Source organism: Brienomyrus brachyistius, chromosome 24 (genome assembly GCF_023856365.1).
Source record: "Brienomyrus brachyistius isolate T26 chromosome 24, BBRACH_0.4, whole genome shotgun sequence".
Classification (NCBI taxonomy): Eukaryota; Metazoa; Chordata; class Actinopteri; order Osteoglossiformes; family Mormyridae; genus Brienomyrus; species Brienomyrus brachyistius.
Genome location: NC_064556.1, coordinates 8818891 through 8839280, shown reverse-complemented (window position 1 = coordinate 8839280; position 20390 = coordinate 8818891). Strand labels below are relative to the sequence as shown.

Sequence of the window (20390 nt, the reverse complement as noted above, 5' to 3'; positions counted from 1 at the left end):
GTGAAACAAAGCAAACAATCAAAGAATGTTTACACATATATATTGGACAATTAAATAAGTAACTGGAGTAATAGTCGAATAAAGTTCTGCAATCTCTAAAAACTGGAAGTATTTCCAAAATTTTCACCACTAGTATAAATAAAGTGTGCTTTATTTTTTTGTGTTTTACTGATAATCACTATTAGTGTGCATGATTTCTAGCTGGCATGATCATGTTGGAGGGAGGCTTTTAACACTTGATGCAGGATGGTGGTCTTTAGTGGTGTGTGCTGGCGTTCACACCCCAGTCGACTTTCCATTCCGCTGTGGGTCAGGGTTAGAAGCCACCCACCATGACCAGTGACATGTGACCCTCATGTGACCCTCATGTGAGCTGGTTTCCCTGGCGACCGGCTCTCAGTGTCTACAGTAACCCCCCTCGGGCCTCACATGACCAGATTTTTCATAGCACACATTCACAAGCATTTAGCTGCTCATTATCCCATTTTAGCACAATAAGCGTCACATCCAATTACATGCTGCTAGTGCAGGCCTTGGATCCACGTAAAAATGCCCGTGCACAGGCCAAGAGACGTCACTGCAAAGTAGACAGAGTCACCAGGAGAGTGACGGACGGGCAGCACTGCAGATGACAGCGTTGTCTACTAAACGCAGGCAGCTATTCCCAAAAATTCAGAAGAAGCCTGGACATAACATTTCTTTATTTTTTATGCCGCTTTTATCCAGCAAATATTGTGGAATGTGTAGCGTGTGCAGTTCAGTACTTTTCACTAAGCGGCAGGAGATGCAGGTGAAGATGGGTTAACCTGCCAGTGAAATACACTGTGAACAAAATTGTGGACACACCTAGCATTTTTGGCATCACGCTTTAAAAATTACTACAGGAATATTGGCAATACTGCTTATAAACATACACTGGACAATTAAATAAGTAACTGGAGCAACAGCTGAACGAAGTCCTGCAATTTCTAAAAATTGGAAATGTTTTCACAATTTTGGCCACTATTGTCCATTCTTCCCTCTTTGGAGCCAGCAGTATTAAGACACATCGTACTGCTAACAAGGCAGGTTTGAATATTTGAGTCTGCAAACATTTCAAAGCAGCGGCCTTGGCAGGAGCTTCAGTTCAGCCCCTGAAGGGATTATACATACGCTGGTAAAAAGTCTCCTGTAGTTCCTGGTCACCAGCACTCAAGGCTCAAGCTTACGAGGCTGCAATATGAACCGGAATTGAGGTTATATAATGAGTGCATGTACATTTTTAGCTCCGTCCGAAAAAGAACATATTTCACTGACACAAAGTCTGGGCAGTGAAGTAAATGTTTACTTGGAAACCAGAGTCATTTTCAGGGCCAAGGACAATGAATTGGGGACAAGACTGGCAGCAAAGAGAAATTTAATTTAGTGCAATTACTAAAGAAAGAAAACCAAACATAATTTTATATAAGTACTGCATATATGATCAACATGCAGAGATCAGGTCACCTGACCTTCGGCCCCAAGTTTGCCATAAGCCACAGAGGTGTGATTTGCAGTCTCTCAAATAAGCCACTGCCTGGATGTTTCCCTGCTGCTCAGCTCCATGGCCCTCCACTGGAGAAGCAGCTGGAAGATGGATCAAAGAAGATGGATATTATAAAATACATGAAGATCCCTGTGTGTCGCAGCTTGTCAGAGTTGCATGATCCTGTGTAGGATTATGGGTAAAACAGTGTGATCCTGAAAAGGATTATGGGCGAAAACTGTGTGATCCTGAGAAGGATTATGGGCAAAAACTGTGTGATCCCGAAGAACATGATAGTTTCAAAAATGCCAAATGCATGACTATGTGTGGTGATATGAAGAATTCCATATAAGGATAAAAAGAAAATGACGTAAGGGTCAGGTGTACAGTTTTACCAGACAGATCCATGGCAGACAAAGGAATTAAATACAGGCCAGTATTTGTAGTTTACTCTGCTTGTGTTGTTTTTGCCCGACAAAGGTGCCAGTGATTGGACCCCCAGTCTGGGAGAGAGGTGCACTCAAGTAGGCCGAGGCCTTTGTGGCGGATGCCCCTCCCTGGACCACAGGCACTGGGCTAATCACATTAGCACCAGGCTAAAGAGACGGGAAGGAGACAGTGCAGTGAAAGCCAGGGTGCGAGGCACGACTAATCTCGTTAGGGCACGGAAAAGGGGGACGCCGCTGCTGCTCAGTGGCTGAGAAAAACCTCATTTTCCCAGGAATGAGTTCACCTGTATGGTAACACAGAAAGTTGCCCTTTTGATGCTTATTATGCCAAACAATTGCACTTGGCACGTACCAATGGGGGTTTTGGAGGCACTGTTTATTGTCGTGATATTTTTAAAAAAGGAGACAGACAGTGCATTCCATTAGATCTGCTTTCATGCTGCAGCCAAACGGGCCATTTAAACCCTGTGGTACAAGGCTTTTAAACAGAGACCCCAGTAAGTGGGCGGGGGCCAGGGGGGCGAGGCATGAATAAAGCTTACTTTATGTCTAATTGTAAGCGCACCCGAGTTCAACCTTAATGCAAACCTTAGCAACCGAGAAGACAATGGGATGCTCTCGGTAAAAGCATTTCCTGCTGAGTAATCCAGGCAGATGCTGCTAGAAGGACATTCCGAGGACGGGGGCTGGCACCGGCGGAACACGGCCACCATGGCGCTGCCCAGCAGCTTTGCAGTCGGATTCCTCAGCCTCCTTGGCAACGGCGGGAAAATGAGCCGTCAGTTTGCATTCGTCAAGTTTCCACTTAATCTCACACCCTCTTTTCTCTTCTTTTTCCTTCTGTTTTTTTTTGTGTGTGTGGGATGGATTAAGCGAGGTGGTAAAACCGTGTTTTTAATGTGCGGGAGATGTGCAGCGCCGCTTAAACCGCGAAGACACACGGAGTCCTGGATGTGGCCCTGCCATCCCCATAGAAAGCAGTGCATTCTGGGAAACGGGCTGACAGAGGATTTTGACTACGTAGTACAGCAGATGCGACTCTTTCAGGCTTCCACCTGCGTCAGTGTTCGTGCTGTTAATTTTAAGAGGCTCTCAGTGAGACAGATACCTATAGACTTGGATTTTTAAACCAAGTAGAAAAGGAACAGATCTGAATAAGTCCAAACCGCTGACCTCGTGTGTAACCAAGCACAGCAACATCAGAGCTGACCCCACCCGTAACCCTAAGCTCACACACTCTCTCACTTACACATCACATCAACAGAAGCACAGTTTTTTTCAGTTCTCAGATGCAAACATGCACACGCCAACATTCAAACGTACTGTAGACAGGTTTGGACAGATAATGTAGTTCAGGGTTTGCAGGTTTCCCTGCTCAGCACATACTTTAATCAGCTAATTACCAAGTTTCGGAGGTGTGTTTGAACAGGGAATTCTGCAAACTGTGTTAGATTCCGACTCTCCAGCGCAAGAACTGGGGAACCCTGGCGTAGCTGATGTCGTGGTGGTGAAGGTCACGGACTTGTATCCTGAGCTTTGTTAGATCCGTTTCCATGAAATCACCTCTGTGTGGCTCCACAGGTTAACGCTGGGTGCCTGAAGTTCGTAGGCTGCTGCTTTAAATCTCATGGCTGGTGGGATTCACGCTGCCCTTATCCAGTGGTGATCAGAATTAGAGAACAAGAGCAGTTTCTGTAATATATAAAGTCACAGTTTATCTGAATTCAAACTTATTCTAACTTGATTAGAAGAGATGTATTTTAGTCATATTTCATCAGAGAAAGCTACGCCACATCACAAAATAAATGGTTTAAACAAGAAATTTGAAGAAGACGTGTGATCATATTAGAGAATGTTTTTTTTTTAGAAGAAGTCATCAAATGAATTCTGTCAACTTGTTTTGATGGTTACAACTTTCAGAAATGAACAGGAAGCATTGTCCTTGCTTTCAGTGACTGGCACAGCGTAGGACAGGACATAACCAGTGTCTCACACTGCTCCGATTTGATGTTGTAACACTTAACTTAAAGCCAGGTTTTTAACCATTCATAAACACGTTCATAATGAATATCAATGCATTCATAAAGCATTATAAACATGGCTATAAATATTTATGAAAAGGCATAAGACGTTTACAGCCATCTGTATTTTGCATTATGAATACAAATTTCTTTTTTCATTTCGTTGGTCTGCTTATTGTTGTAAATTTTTCCCTTTTCACCCCAAGTATACGCAAAGTAGATCAGTACATTTACAAAAGTATTTAAGCTGCAGTCCTCTTTCTGGGGTCTTGTTGTGTCCCAACCGGTAGCAGTTGCTATGAAAAGCCCTAAGGGTTCCAGGGTCCTTTCCCATGAATATTTTTAAGTTAGAGAAATGACACTTTCCATAAAAGCTTCATCCAGGGTGGGACTGGCCACCTGGCATGCCGGGCATTTTCTCAGTGGGCTGATGGATATGTGGGCCGGCAAACTTTACGGGGGTCCGTGTGGTGAGAATGTGACAGAAGTTCCTGGTTCCTTTAAAAATTCCTGGTTCCTTACCATAATGCAGTACAAAACATCCTCAATGCTTACACTGACTATTATAATGCATTATCAATGTATCTATAGTGCATTATAGATGAGAGCTTCATAAAGCATTCATAATGCATAATACACAGATATAATGTGTTATTCCTTTTTATAGATATTAGGTAACGCTTTTCATTAACTGCACCTTCAAAATGCTTTTATATTGCATTCATAAAACATTCAGTACACCTTCATAATGTATTGTATTCATAAAACATTCATAAACGTCATGTATGTATACCTTAACATCCTAACATCCCTTAACAGCTGTAATATACATTAATAACAAACATTATATGATAATAACATACATTATAATTGTATAATCATGTAATGTTTGTCATTAATGTATATTAAAGCTATTAAGGGATGTTAGGATGTTAAGGTATATTTGCATGCTACTTATGAATGTTCTATGAATGCATTTTGAATGCATTATGAAGGTGCACTTAATATAATTTTGTCACCAGTTACCTTCCAGAGATTCTTGATGTGATTCAGATCAGGACTCTGGGCTGACCATTTCACCACCTTGATATCCTTGGCTTTGAGGAATTGCTTCACCCCTTTGGCCGTGTAATAAGGGGCATTGTCCCCTGACTGGGCGATGCTTGTAGGGGAAGGATCCAATTCAATGCCATAAATAATGTTTCCCATCTGAACCAACAAAATTAAGCTTGCTTTCATTACCGAGATTAACTTTTTTTACCAGGTCCCCTCTGTCCACATGGCATGCTCCTCAGCAAAACGCTAGCCTGCCTATTTCAGTCTTCTTGGGGAGAAGTAGCTTGGTCACCACAGAGTGGACTTTCAGACCCTATCAAGACAAGACAAGAAGTGATTTGGTGAGCAATTCCAGCTGTTGATCTGATCCTACACAACAGTGTCCCTGTCGTCCTGTTCGCTCACGCACTCGTCATATGTGGAACTCTAACGACTTTTATTGTACAGCCCTAATTTTGATTGCATGCCTTTCTCAAATTTATTGTTTAAACCAGTTATTTTGTGATGTGGCATAGGTTTCTCTGATGAAATATGATTAAAATACATCCCTTCTATTCATGTTAGAATAACTTTCAATTCGGACAAGCGGTGACTACGTATATTACAAAAAAACACCTCTTCATCAATAATTTTGACCACCACTGTATAACTAAATAATCATGCATTATATATCCAGCTTCATAAACAGGTGAAATTGTAAATAGAGGAGTATAGGTACTGATGACAGCAAAGGTTAACAGCTACACACTGCCCCCTAGTGGTGATCTAATCACACCTTGACAGCTGAAGGTGTAATGTACTATTTGCCTTGCTTGCATGTTGCTTCGAATAAAAGAGTCTCAATACAGTGCTTGATAAATATATTAAGAAAACGCTCACTATAGGAGCTCTCATATTAGGCTCTTGTAACATGCCCACTAAACTGGACACCAGCTCTAAACATTACAGTTCTGATTATTTCACTCTTTTATGGCTACTGCTAAAAGTTCACTAGATTAACTGGTTATGTGTAGGTACTGTATGTTTAAATTTTATTAAAAGTGACTCTCCTCAGTTTTTACATTTATGTCAGAATACGGACAGAGTAGAACCAGAAAAGGACTGAAACATTGTTATATGGATCTAAATAAATGGCCCGTAATTCTGATTCATCTTTGGAACCATTTTTAACTGAGATTTTTTCCAGTGAACATAATGGTGTAAACAGAACATACAGGTATTCTGTGTTGTACGACCTCCTACCCCACTAGCCACTGCCTCCAGGGTTTCCATGGTCACAGACCGCCGTTGTTACAACTGTCGCTGGCTGGCTGACAGTCTGCTGCCCGTAATTCCCTGGTGGTCTGCAGGAACGTCGCTTAAACCGCGAGTGACAATGCGTTTGAGGAAGAAAAGAGCCAGGTGAGTGAAACTTGCAGTGCAATACAGTGACGTATTCTCGCCCGTGCTGGATCTCACTTTTACATTCTGACACCATATTGAAACTCCACCTGGTACACTGGTTAGACAGCAGCCCTACCACATCCCAGAAGCCCAAAGAGCAGCGTTAGTAGCTGGAATATATAACATGTGCCAGCTTGGGCTGATTGGACAGTCTCAGAGCCCCTGGTCCGGCCCAATAGTGATGCTTCCAAAACTTGACGGGTCTCTGCAGTTCCGCAATGACTTCCGACGGTTGGACAAAGTGGCCAAGTTTGACAGCTGTCCACTGCCGCGGACAGACAAGCTCATAGCGTAGCTAGGCCTCTGCAGTGAAGCTGCCCCGCCCCCTGCACACTGGCCTTTGTGCTGATTGCCCACTAACCGCTGATCAGCACTACGCCTGTCATATGTTGATCGGCACGACGCCTGTCTCACATTGATTGCCCATCGCACGCTGAGCGGCACGGAGCCTTTCCCATGGTGATCAGCTGTTGCATCGCTGTTTGCGTATCACGTGCTGATCCTCAGATATCGTTCAGCATGGTGGATATTCCCAAAAACCGAGAAAACATTCCTGCTATATTCCATGTTTAATGTCATGGGGTTTTTAAGGGGCTATATGGAGAAGGCTACTCGTGGCAGTGTTAGTGTGTTTTTTTTGTTTACGTGTGTTTTTGTCTACCTTCCATAAACAAGATGGACCATCCCTGGGCTACCCTGAGAGAAGATACAGTGTTGGTACTGCTGGACTCATCCAGCAGAGGGCGCTCTTAACTTTTTGCAACCTTCCAGCTGCTCACAAAGCCTGTGTTAAAGGCTTTGCTGTAATAACCTGCGCTCAGCTGCATGTTACTGCTTTTAATACAACACTAAGTAAACATTTTTTGGAGAGTATTCAAACAGCCAGGGTGTGGTTCTCAGTGAAAGGCGTGTGCCATTCTAGACATTAAACACTGTCCATATTGCTGTAGTTGTAGTTCATGTTGACTTTCTTTTGAAAGCTATATTTCAGTTCCTCAAGATTAGGGTAAGGTGCATGAAAATTGACTGTGTAGCATACATGCTCCCACCTTTACCCTCGAGCGTTCTATCATCCAGCTGGGACACAGTCGCTTTACTTCTGCGCAGTGAATCTTGGGATGTGTTGGGCCGTGACGCATCCACTAGGTGGATCCTTCTTGCCTTGGCAAAAGGAGGACGCGTTTTTAGACCACATTTGAGGAAGCCTTTGAAATGGGACAGCATAGTTTCACCTCTGTGGCATATTCAGTCTTCAAATGCAACCTTAGAAGGATGAATTGCCCTGAATTCGGGCACAGCCAAGGGCATTCATGTATTCCACTAAGGTCTGGTAGATACAAAATCATGGAGGCTGTATTCTGGGTATTATAACACAACTGAAGTATAATGTGAGAAATTTGTGTGGTGCTGCATTTGGTTCTTAGAGGATTATTGAGAGACACCTTTATCTCTATATGTGGCTTTTAGTGGATTCAACACAGTCAGTATTACGGCCTCTGTATTCAAATTATTATATAGCTTTATATTTAGATAATTTCAACTTAAGAGAAAAAAATCATATATTGCAAATATGCAGAAGGGCATCATCCTTAAACATTTCCTTGTGTTTTCGTGTGCTGATAATAAACTTTCAGTATAACATGAAACATGTCATCCTATTGATCTAGGTTTGGTTACCAGTTTATATTAAAGCTGCCTTGTATTTACAAAAGTATAAAACACACAGGCTCACATTTCATCACAAGCAATACGCCGCAGTCAAGTCAACGGTGAGATTCTGTATATCCAAAACAGGCAGTTTCATCAGGTATCACCAGCTTTACCTAGAGATGACAAAGATTTTAAAAATCGCAGCTGCCAGAGATACAAATTCCTGTGGCCAGTCCTAAGACCACATGTACCAGAAGTCCAGCCAGAACCACAGGTGTGCCTGCAGACTCCTGCAGCCCAGCATAATCTTTTGGAAGGCTTGGGGTCACGCAGCACGTTCAAGCTATGACATCAGCAGAATACAATCACAGAGGTCTCCTTTGACCAGACTGGCCCTCTATGATCCAATCAACCCTTTCCCTAATTCTGAAACAACACCCTCCCTGCATGCTAACACGCGGATAGCGCAAACTGTGGCTACAGACGCAGGAAACTGCCGCTTGCATCCCAAGAAAAACTGGAAAAGTAGCTTCATTTATACTGGCATTACACCAAACAACTTTTCAAGTGATTTCACAGCTGCACACAGATTTCCAGTGTCAGAATAAAGTCATAAGCGATTTGCTTGAGTTGTGGTGCTGCCTCTGCTCAGATTGGGTAAGCGCCTCTGCTCAGATTGGGTAAGCATCGGAGGTGGCAATGTCAGGTCCAGAAAGTAAAAATCCAGACCATTATTTACATTCGACCAACCAGTTGAGCATAAAGAGTCATAGTTACAGATTATTCAACTGGTTAGTTGAAACAAAATCTTGGTCTGGATTTGTACTCTCTGGACCAGATATTTTCACCTCTAGTAAGCGCCTCTGCTCAGATTGAGTAAGCGCCTCTGCTCAGATTGGGTAAGCACCTCTGCTCAGTGATAATGTTATATACCTTTCACTCCCATCTGAATGACTGGCACGTGGACCACAGTAACAAGTGTTACAGGCTATATATTATTATATGTATTATTGCATCATTACCAAAATTCTATGATGCATTCTGTATGTTCAAGCACATATATACATCCCCACGTTCATGCAAATTTATGGAGTATAAACTAAACTGTATTTAAATTTGCAGTGCAGTGACATGCGAAAGATTCTTTCTTTCCAATTTTTTTTCAATTAAGCCAAAAAATATTCTGGGGCAATTTATCTCCATGGTTACACATCACATGACCAAGAGTAGGACCTGACATCCCACAAAGGACCATCTGTCTCATAAGGTGGAAGTAGCCTGTAACCTGGTGCCCTGGAGAGGACCATCTGTCCAAAAGCCTAGAGACAGACCGGCCCTTTTAGCCCAGATATCATAGCCCTGGCTGCTCCCACTGCCCTGAAAGGAAGAATCTGCACAGATTCCTGGAAATTGCCCCGGAAAAATGTCAATGAAACGTCACGAACACACCTGACGGCACACCTGCAACTAGAGCAGAGCAGTCAGACTTGCTTCATCAGCTCTTTTCATTGCAGGCATTAATCTTCCAGGACGTATTAGGCAAGCTAGAGAGATGGATAGCTAAACTGGTTAGAGCTGAAGTTCGAGCTTGTGTCTGTTTTATAGTTTTTTGGTCAGTTAATGTTCAGCCAAGGAGCTGATTAGTTCAGTCGGTTAGTGATTGCGCTGTTGTCTAGCTCTCTGGGTTTCTGCTAAAAAATCTAAACTGAGTGCTGTACTCATCTTTGCATCGATGCTTCTCCTTTAGGATTTCCTGGAAGCTGAAGGTTGTATGAACTGCATAATTAATACATTTATAACTAAGAAATCAAAGCTTGCAATAATTTCATGTCCATAGAAGGTGGTTTTGCTTTCGTGCAGGACAAGAATTTTGGAGAATAACCATGCATAGAAGTAATGCAACATAACAGACAAATGCAATATAGATTATGCAATATAGCCAAATACAACAAAAACATTATCCAAGAATATCCACGACCTGACAAACAATAAATACAACAGAAGTCAATTTTCAAGTTTACTGTTGTCAGGTTATACTCAGTCCATATTAATATGAGCTTGCTAAATTGCCCGTAGGTGTGCATGTGTGAGTGAGTGGTGTGTGAGTGTGCCCTGCGATGGGCTGGCCCCCCATCCTGGGTTTTTCCCTGCCTCGTGCCCATTGTTTCCGAGACCCAGACCCCCCGCGACCCAGTTGTGTAAGCGGTTTTGAAAATGGATGGATGGATAATAATATGAGTAAAAAAACACATTTACATATTCACTTGACAGATAAGCTAAAATATCAAGCTGTCATTTATGGTCTATGGCGTTAAGCTTAACGAAACCCCCCAAAGTGATGAGGTGGTGAGTAGCTTAGCCCCCGCCAGGCCAGGTCCCTTCTGACTCACCGGCGCCATCCTTTAGGGTGTGGCCTCTGCCTCCATTGGTTTAGCTGCATCCACCCGCCTGCACATTAACAGCTAGTTGTCCAGCAGGCAGATCTTCCCACTTCGCTCCAACTACACAGCTCCTCCCTCACGTGCCCTGGGAATGCTCACCGTCCTGCAGCACAATAGCACAAGTGAGTTTTTCCTTTTATATTTCTGAGAATAATCCATTATATATGCATTACATAATATACGCAGAAAATGATGTAATGCTATTACTGTTAGTCATATTGACATGTGAGGTAATTCTAATTATAATAATTATAGGAACTATGGGCGGCTCTTCCAGTGATATCTTTAGTGATATCTTCCGTATGTTTCCAGGCTATGGGCAGCTCTTCCAGTGATATCTTTAGTGATATCTTCCGTATGTTTCCAGGCTATGGGCAGCTCTTCCAGTGATATCTTTAGTGATATCTTCCGTATGTTTCCAGGCTATGGGCAGCTCTTCCAGTGATATCTTTAGAGATATCTTCTGTCTTCATCCAGGCTATGGGCAGCTCTTCCAGTGATATCTTTAGTGATATCTTCCGTATGTTTCCAGGCTATGGGCAGCTCTTCCAGTGATATCTTTAGAGATATCTTCTGTCTTTATCCAGGCTATGGGTGGCTCTTCCAGTGATATTTTCCTGCTGACTATACTGATAGAGCACATCAAATCAGATGCTTCAAGCTGACAGAGAGCTGCATGTCAGTCTTTATAGTGAGACAACCACTGGCCAGCTAGGATACATAGTATATTTTCTCTCTTCTAACAATAAATACAGTGCACTGCCTCTGGGACCAAAGTCATTCTTTTACCTTCTCTACCCCTTGGCACTGTCTTAATTTGAATTCCATAGCAACTTGGCCCCTTTATAGTCTTCTAGATTTTTACTAAAGCACTTCAGAATATAGGAATTCCTCATGAACGAACCAAAGAGCGTACCTTTAAGTTTTGATAAACAGGCTTAACCGTGTGAGTCATTGCAAAATGAGCGGAAACACTGTGGTCTTTGGGGGGAGGAGGGAAACTCTCTCTTTCACTTCTACATTTATAGCAGCTGTGATGCTGCCAGATATTCCTACTTTAGCACTTCACTGGCATATGAACAGCCACTAGAAATCGCCCACTATCATTCTGCCGCGCACAGGTCTCTCAGAGTGCCGCCGCGGACAGGTCTCCCAGAGTGCCGCCGCGCGCAGGTCTCTCAGAGTGCCGCCGCGCGCAGGTCTCCCAGAGTGCCGCCGCGCGCAGGTCTCTCAGAGTGCCGCCGCGCGCAGGTCTCTCAAAGTGCCGCCGCGGACAGGTCTCTCAGAGTGCCGCCGCGCGCAGGTCTCTCAGAGTGCCGCCGCGCGCAGGTCTCTCAAAGTGCCGCCGCGGACAGGTCTCCCAGAGTGCCGCCGCGCACAGGTCTCTCAGAGTGCCGCCGCGCACAGGTCTCCCAGAGTGCCGCCGCTTAGTTGGCTGCTCCTGACGTGCAGGTGTGTTAGATTCTCCATGGTATTGTGCAGCAGAAGCACCAGCAGGTCCAGAACTAGACAGACCTCTGTGCAATGAGCACAACGAACGCCATCCCCTGCCGCCCTGCAGCGAGTGTCTGACCTGAGACGGAAACAACCTGAAGACCACGGGGGGGAAAATGTGCAGCGTGTGTAATGACAGAAAGGGGAGAGACAGATCAAAGAGCCAGTGCAGCCCAAGTCCACCCAACAAGAAGTGAGGTACGCTATGGTTTCATGCTGCCGCAGGGTTGAATTTACGGGCTTGGGGGCCCTTGAGGTAAAGTCATTGTTGGGCATAAAATGCTGTTGTAACAATCAGAATTTTTTTTTCTTTCTGCGCTTCCCTCCATCCCTTTCTCCTGTCTTTCAGGTAACTAAAGTTGGAGTCTTAGAAATCAGGCTCGCCATCCTGAGTGACAGACAAAATGACAGATCGTTTCCAAATATCCTGGCTGACAGGGGCAGTACAGATAAATCTCTCTGTGGTTCCGCCCCTGGTGCTACTTCCTGTACTCTTGCGGGTGGCAGCGCTGCATTTCCTGTTGGGTCTGGTGGTGCTGACAGCCTTGCCGGTACTGGTACTCTGGTACTACTACATCACCCACCAACGAAAAGGCCGAACCCTCTTCTTCCTCAGTCTGGCACTCTTCTCCCTGGCCTACATGTATTACCTCTTCGTCACTGAAGTTCTACCCCGAGGTCATGTGGGAGGGGCTCAGTTGATTGCCGTGACAACTGGCATGACTCTCACCCTGATCTGCCTGGCCCGCACCAAATGGGACCCGGGTTATGTGAGGCCCCGCCCAGCCACCATCCGCAGGATTCTGACCTACGGAGAAGGGCTGTCCAGCCGAGACCACAGACAGCCCAACGGCACCCACCTTCAGGCAGGGAAGCCGGATGGTCCCAGAACACCAGGCCAGGCGGCAGAGCAGCTGGAAGTGGCACAGGGGGGCATTGTGAAGAATAGATGGTGCCCCACCTGCAGGATAATGTGCCCCCCCCGATCAGGACACTGCCGAATCTGCAGTGCCTGTGTCTACCGGCTGGATCACCACTGCATATGGTGGGTTCCATTAAATCGCTTGGACTTCTGGGATTGCATACGTATCTCAATAACGTCACAGCCGTTCGTCCTTTGAATCGTTATCAGTGTGAGTTCAGAGGTGGGGACAGCTCAGCAACAATCCTACTTATAGAGAGTGCAAAGCCCAGGAAGCCAGAGCAGCAGCCAATGGGACAGACCGATGAGAAAGCCAATGAAGCTAGTGGGAAGGGGAGCTGATATGAGTAGTTAAGGCAGCTGCATCAGTCTGGTGGGAAATTGATTGGATGTTGCTGAAAGATGTTGATGATCAGGCATGCATATTGGTATATTTATACACACACCAAAAACACACACAAATAAATGCGGAATAAGAAGTTGTAAGGTGTCTGTGGACCTGCTGAAAGTTTGCTTGTTGCATGTCAGGACGTGTTTCGGATACTGATGGGTGATTTAAATAGCTGTTAGGTGAAATACAGGAGACTTCGTGCTTTATCTGTCCATGTGTCATGTTCATTCTTGCGTACCAGGATAAACAGTTGTGTGGGGCAGGCCAATCATCGCAGCTTCCTGCTGATGCTCCTCCTCTTCCTGTTGACATCACTTTATGGGATCAGCCTGGTGCTGCGTAGTGTGTGTCCACATCAGAACCTGCTTTTCGCACTCTTCTACTGCCCCGGAGTGTATGCCCAGTACAGGTAGAGAGAGAGTAAACACACACACACACTTCTTCTACTGTCCTGAAGTCTAAGAAAAGACAGATAGACAGACTCCGGCTCTAAAGTCTTACTCTACTGATTCTCATGTCATGATCCCAATATGTCCTTCAGCTTCAATGACTTGTAGTTTCTCATTCGTCCACAGCACAGCACTGTGCTTCACGTGCGTCTGGTACAGTACTGTTGTGACGGGAGGATTGCTTCACCTATTGGTGCTACAGCTAATCAACATCAGCTACAATGTGACAGAGCGGGAGGCACAGCTTGCCCTGCGGAGGAAGACGGGCCACACCCAGCTGTGGGGCCTCATCGTGGACACAGGGCTCTATTCCCGGGGCTTCCGGAGCAACTGGGTCGAGTTCCTGACCATGGACTCGCGTCCAGATTCCCACCTAATAGATGCTGCCCACCTAGTGTAGCTGAGCCTAACATGTCTGGTTCAGCTAAAAAAAAAAAAAGAAAGTCTTCTGCCGGTGGGCCGAGAGCAAGAGGATAAAAGACTGCAAAAGCATTAATGAATAATCGGCCTGGATGTGCAAAGGCCCTGCTAAGATCACAAGGCCAAGGCGACAGACTTCGCCCAGTGGTCTGACGCACCTACGCCAAGTACCTGAAAACAACAAGATGCCCCCATCGTGAAGAAACAGCAGCTTTATATTATAATAATTTCTCAGTAGTTTTGACGAATAGGAAATAGGGTTGCCAGCTCTCACCCTTCTGGCGTGACACTCATGCTTTCAGACTCTCACGCTAGAAATCTTATGACAAATCGATATTATTCCATTATAAACTTAAAATTAGCTACATCAAAAGCGTTGGGGTAGTTGGCGAACCCTGCAGACTATTTACAAGGTAATAATACTGTCACATACATGTAAATGTGTGTGCAGGCTTGTCTCGAATTGAAAATCTTACTTCAACCAGTTGAGCTGGCAACCCTGAGGAAGAAATGGGGCTGTTACTAACGTCAGGGGCTGTAATTGTTCATATTGATTTGTTATATTAGGTTTAATAGATTGTAATAATACGGTTGTCTTCCTAAGGTTGTCAGACTGTCTTCCTCTGCAGAGATGCGTGCATCAACCTTCTTGGGGAATCATTTTTCAGCAGTTTGTGATACACCAGCTCAAGGTTGCAACTGCATGTGATTCTTGGGATAATAACATCATCACTTGGCCACACTGGGCTCCACTGCACCTCCAGCAGGCTTTCCAAAGCAATGTAACAACTTAATACTAGAGTCAGCACCTGCACACCCATAACAACACGTCAGCTTAAAGGTATATCGTCAAGAAATAAAAGTGAAATTCACTTCTGGTGCTGAAAATACCACTCTTTCCTGATTTATAATGTGTATTTTATTCTGGTCAGGTTTGTAAATTGTTAAGACTTGTAACACTGCAGAAGAACGTATTATATTTTACTGAATACTTACCAAGATGGAGGAGACCCTGCGACCGCAGCCAGCCATCAGGCAGCTGGCCAGTGCGTGCTCTGTTTTGCATTCATGCAGGTGTCGCCCCCACAGCTGAAGCTCTGAGCATCATGCACGGCTCTGCAAAGCCATAAATTAGGTCAGAGTCTGGTTATTTACAGAGCGGCTTCTCAGACAGGAAGCTGAGCTTACGGAAAAGGGGTCCTAAGCAGGACACTGGTCTGCTTAGTAACCATCAGCAGTTCTTTGTCGAGTAGGACCCAGCTGCTCACTCTGCCATCATACTCACTGATACCTCTGCAGTCTCAGCCAAGGGACCATCACATGATGACTTGTTAAGCTGTCAGGTATCCTGTATTCTTTGATTGTTTCTAAAGATTCCCACCAATGTCCACGCAGTAATTTTTAAAGCATAATGCCAAAAAATGCTATGTGTTTCCACAATTTTGGTCACCAGTGTGCAGTAGCCAAATCACTGAGATTTAGATTAATATGACCAAAATATGGGTGAATGTAAAGCCGTAGTAGAGTTTGCTGAAGTTCCATAGTAGAAGTGCTTCAATTCACCTTATGTTTGTCTAGTTACCTTTAACAACACAACTGTATTTGACAAGAGTGAGAAAATACAATATTAGTGCATAGATATTAAGTCGCTCATGATAGAGGAAAAAGCAAGGAGGAGGTCCAAGGTCGATTGGCAGCCCCCCAGGCATGCTGACTATATATAATGCAAAGAAACTCCCCATGTTTTATATATATGCAAGATGTAAGCTGTGGGCAAAGTCCTCCTGTGAGCCAGATTTACATGCAGATCACATTTCTATTAGCAAGTATTAGATTCTCAGAATCTCGAATAGTGAGAAAATGGTCTTGCTCCTGAGGCCCTCAGAGCTGAGTGCTGAGATTCCAGCAGTCCTCTCTGTGTTCTTACCGCCACACAACAGAACCTTGCTATCCTCATTGCATAGCGGAACCGACTCTTTATGGTGCATATTGCAATAAATGCTCTTGAATCACTGTACTGAGTGATAGAAAAGCCTGTTGTCAGCTGCAAAAATGAACAACATACATCGCTGGCCCAAACTGCACAACATTAAGTTCTGGCCCATTTACTGGAGTATATGTGCCACACAGGGGGCGGCATGGTGGTTAGCACTGTTGCCTCACACCTCTGGGACGCGGGTTCGAGTCTCCGCCTGGGTCACATGTGTGCGGAGTTTGCATGTTCTCCCCATGTCGTCGTGGGGTTTCCTCCGGGTACTCCGGTTTCCCACCACAGTCCATGGATGTGCCACACATAACACATTAGGGGGCGGCATGGTGGTGCAGTGGTTAGCACTGTTGCCTCACACCTCTGGGACCCAGGTTCGAGTCTCCGCCTGGGTAACATGTGTGTGGAGTTTGCATGTTCTCCCCATGTTGTCGTGGGGTTTCCTCTGGGTACTCCGGTTTCCCCCCACAGTCCAAAAACATGCTGAGGCTAATTGGAGTTCCTAAATTGCCCCTAGGTGTGTATGTGTGAGTGAATGGTGTGTGAGTGTGCTCTGTGATGGCCTGGCCCCCCATCCTAGCATACAGTTTTTGTTAAGGGGTTAATGTCAGCGGAAATTTGGAACTCTCGAGTCATTTCATACATGTTTGACAATGGGACCAAATGAAACGCCTGAATTCAATAATTAAGTGGTACGTGCCAATACTTTCGTCCATGTGTGATGGTATTACTGCCACTGTGCCTTTAAGAGTGGTCGTGAGCATGTATAACCAAACTTCCTGTGGAACTTCAGGTTGAAAGCATTTTACTTCCTATCTCTTTCTGAAGTGTATGTGAAAGCAAAATGGCCCATCTCTTCATCCCAGTCGCATCTCGAAAGCAGAGCTCTATGGCCCTGCTGTATCTACACTGGTTTTCAGGTAAGAGAAGGTCCCACTGGACCAACCCTGAACTTCTGTGTGAAGGATAATCACGTGAATCTGTCTGTCTGTGGGAGTGAGTGTGCAGTACAGGGGTGAGACATTTGCAGTTACAGTTCTTGTTGTGATTATTATCAGGAGAAGGAACATGTGAGAAAATACTGAGCAGAGGTACCTGACTGGTGAACATTTTACAGACTGTATTCTTACTGGCAACAGAGAACAAATGTGACCCTCCAGCACAAAACTGTGCACTTGGGTCAAAAATTAGGATTATGGTATCAAATGAAAGAGCACAAAAAATCCTCAAAAAATATAAAAAAATACAGCCATGCGACTTCCGTACGGTTTTGTGCTGGAGGGTCACAAATGTCTCTGTGAATAGTAAATGTGTTGCGTAACTCAGCGGAAAATACTTCGAAGATTTCTTTGACAGCCAGTGACAAATTCATTGTGGGACTTAAACTGAGAGGTTTAAATTTGACATTCTCATTTAGCTAATGTGGACTTCAGTTTTATGTATCTTATGCATGTTTTCCTCATGTTAGCCACAACAGCCATAAAAGTGGTCACACCTGGGAATGTGACCGTCCAATCAGGAGCCAAGGCTACCTTAAGCTGTGAAATGGATGAGCAAGGAACAGTAGTCCAGGTGGAATGGTCCAGGTGCAAACAACATCAAGTCCTGGTTTTCAACAGTGAATCTGGGCTGAATGTGGCATCGTTGTACCAGGACCGCGTCATGGATGTGACCACTTCTGGGTTTACAATTAAACACACAACAGTAAATGACAGCGGGGACTATTGCTGCACCCTCAATACCTTCGGACCATAAGGAATCAGCTACATCTACTGATCCATCCGCCTGACGGTAAGAGTATCTGCTGCGTCTCCTGAAAGTTCCTTCTACATTCACACGCCCTGATATTCAAGTGCTCTCTTTCAATTTCAGACCAGGAACCGGCCATCTCCACGACGTCGGCGCTCATTATTTCCGGGGCTTTATTTACTGCGTTCCTGGTTGGGCTCATTTTCATGACATTTCATCGGGTGAGCCCAAGTTCAACTTCTCGTCAGTGTCTCTGTTTATATTTCATTATTATATGCATACGTTCCTGTGTGATTGCATGTGAGTTTAGACCACATCCGGGTCACTATCTGCTTCTCATAAATTAAGTTCTGCCACATTCTCTCCAAGCTGCGTCACTGCAGACGTAGCTGTGCTTCCAGTGTGAAAAGGCAAACTCGCAAAACATCACAACAGTATTTTAATGTCTTCTAAAGAGCTTCATAACGCACTACCCACTATGTCCAATAATCAAATTATGCAGTTAATAATGTGAGAATATCTATTATACAGAGCGGAAGACAACAGAATTAGATCATATTTCCGGGAAAATAAGACTGTTGTTGCAAGAAGGCTCAGGTGAAAGTACCTTTACAGATATGCACTTATACTGGTCTCTTCACAGAGGCGAAGGAGGGGTGTGCAGAATCCAGTACACGTGGTCATCCATTCTAATCACTCTTTCTATAAGAAGACATTGGCCAGTCCCTCTTCAAGCCCAAAGGGCAGCCCCAGCCAGTCCTGTCATAATGGCCAAGAAGACGGTAATCACAGTGATGGTGATGATTACTTCAATGTTATGAGCAAATAAGGGAAGCACATTCAAAATCTACTGTATCTCTCCCAGAAACACACACACACAGACAGAGAGAGAGAGAGAGAGAGAGAGAGAGAGAGAGAGAGAGGGGGGGGGGGGGGGGAGACTTGTATCATATGGGTTTTTGGAAAACTGAGTTTTCCCTTATGGGGACCAGGAAATTTGACCCCCAAAAGGTAAGGTATATCTGGACCACACACCACACACACACAAAATCATGAACATACTTTTTCCTTCCTTCACACACACACACACTAATTTAGGCCTACTCTCTTTTTATTGAATGTTGCTATCAACTTTGGGTTTTGAAATGCACTGTACAACCCTAATGTATCATGATAGTCTCCTTCACCCATATACACACGTTCATTCATATACTCACATACTTTCACATACTCTGATATACATAACCAATAAAAAATATACAGGGGTGTTAAAAAACCTTTTGTACAACAACAGTAACAGGAACAGCAGATATGTTTATGAGTGAATTTGTCAATATCAGTGTGATTCCTCGTGCTTGGCTACTTTTAAAAATGTTTCTCTTCTGATTATTAAAATAAATTAAGGTTGTAAAATAAGGTAACCTTGTAAGTTTATCTGGTTTTACGATGAAGTACCTCGCTGAAGCAACCTCAGGACCATTTCTCATTATGCGCACTTTACCCTGCCGGTGTTCTCGTGTACCCTTTTTACGTCATCTTCCGTTGCCGAAGACCAATTCCAATACTCAAAAACCAGAAGAACATAGAACGGTAAAATGCCCCCCCCCCCCCCCCCAATCAATCAATAAATAAATAAATAACAAGGCTACATTGGTAACATCGTAAGAGACCAATCTTATCTGCATCGCAAATTTCTTTCATCGGGAGGCAAGTTAACAAGATCGGTCTTGCCAAGTACACAAGTATGACCTTTGCCTTGTTAGTATTGAGAAACACCCCACGTGGAGCGCATTGAGTCAAGCAGACTTTTCGAAATTTTGATGGGATTGCCAGGTACATTAAATTTGCTTCACATTATCGGCGACACCGAAAAACACCAGTTTCACTTTGTGCCACTTTAGGTTTCTAATAATGCGTGTAACTAGGATTGCCACCCGTCCCCTTATAATACGGTAACTGGGCTTGACGATAGTCAAATCACAGTTCTATTTACAAATCACTAGGACGAGTTAGATTTCGTGTGATCACCAGTGATTTTTTTTATTACCTTGTTAATAGTCTTTAGGGTTTGCAAACGTCCCCAACGCTTCGGATGAAGCTAATTTAGGTTTAGAATGGAATAATATATATTTGTGTGAGAAGGTTTGTTCTCCAACATTCCGCCATCGATTTATTTTCCAAACGTTTTACCGACCCGGAAGCTCAAACTCTACGAGGAAAAGGTTGAAGAGGCCATAAATGCTACTAAGCACACAATTTCATCATTACTGAATGAACGTCTTATTTAATAAACCAGCGTTAAATGCATAAACACGTGAGACATGATGTATTAATATTGCGCCCGATCAAACTGGGTAGCGTCCAACAACCGCGATCATGTGACATTCATTAGAGGAAGTTCTCGCGCTCCGATT

General features: G+C 44.3%; 1 protein-coding gene and 1 long non-coding RNA gene across 6 annotated transcripts; one reads left to right on the top strand and one right to left on the bottom strand.

Moving 5' to 3' along the window:
• Positions 1 to 1379: 1379 nt before the first annotated feature.
• On the bottom strand, positions 1380 to 13741 carry LOC125719854 (uncharacterized). 4 transcript variants are annotated; one of them, XR_007385223.1, is made up of 5 exons: positions 13610 to 13741; positions 6273 to 10667; positions 5001 to 5343; positions 3517 to 3645; positions 1380 to 1605 (listed from the first exon to the last, which is right to left on the bottom strand). It is a non-coding gene; the product is annotated as an uncharacterized LOC125719854 (long non-coding RNA). The 4 variants fall into 4 exon arrangements; XR_007385225.1 differs by lacking the exons at positions 1380 to 1605; positions 3517 to 3645 and having other exon boundaries at positions 4905 to 5343; positions 6273 to 7634; positions 8206 to 10667; XR_007385226.1 differs by lacking the exons at positions 1380 to 1605; positions 3517 to 3645 and having other exon boundaries at positions 4905 to 5343; positions 6273 to 8296; positions 10514 to 10667.
• Positions 10551 to 19392, top strand: LOC125719840 (palmitoyltransferase ZDHHC23-B-like). 2 transcript variants are annotated; one of them, XM_048994641.1, is made up of 8 exons: positions 10551 to 10686; positions 12126 to 12256; positions 12408 to 13103; positions 13613 to 13780; positions 13947 to 17147; positions 17696 to 18018; positions 18100 to 18197; positions 18620 to 19392. In XM_048994641.1, the coding sequence occupies exons 3-5, from the start codon at positions 12463 to 12465 to the stop codon at positions 14218 to 14220; spliced, it is 1083 nt and encodes a 360-aa protein (XP_048850598.1). In that variant the 5' UTR covers positions 10551 to 10686; positions 12126 to 12256; positions 12408 to 12462; the 3' UTR covers positions 14221 to 17147; positions 17696 to 18018; positions 18100 to 18197; positions 18620 to 19392. The 2 variants fall into 2 exon arrangements, with proteins under 2 accessions (XP_048850598.1, XP_048850599.1); XM_048994642.1 differs by lacking the exon at positions 13613 to 13780.
• The last annotated feature ends 998 nt before the right edge of the window (positions 19393 to 20390 follow it).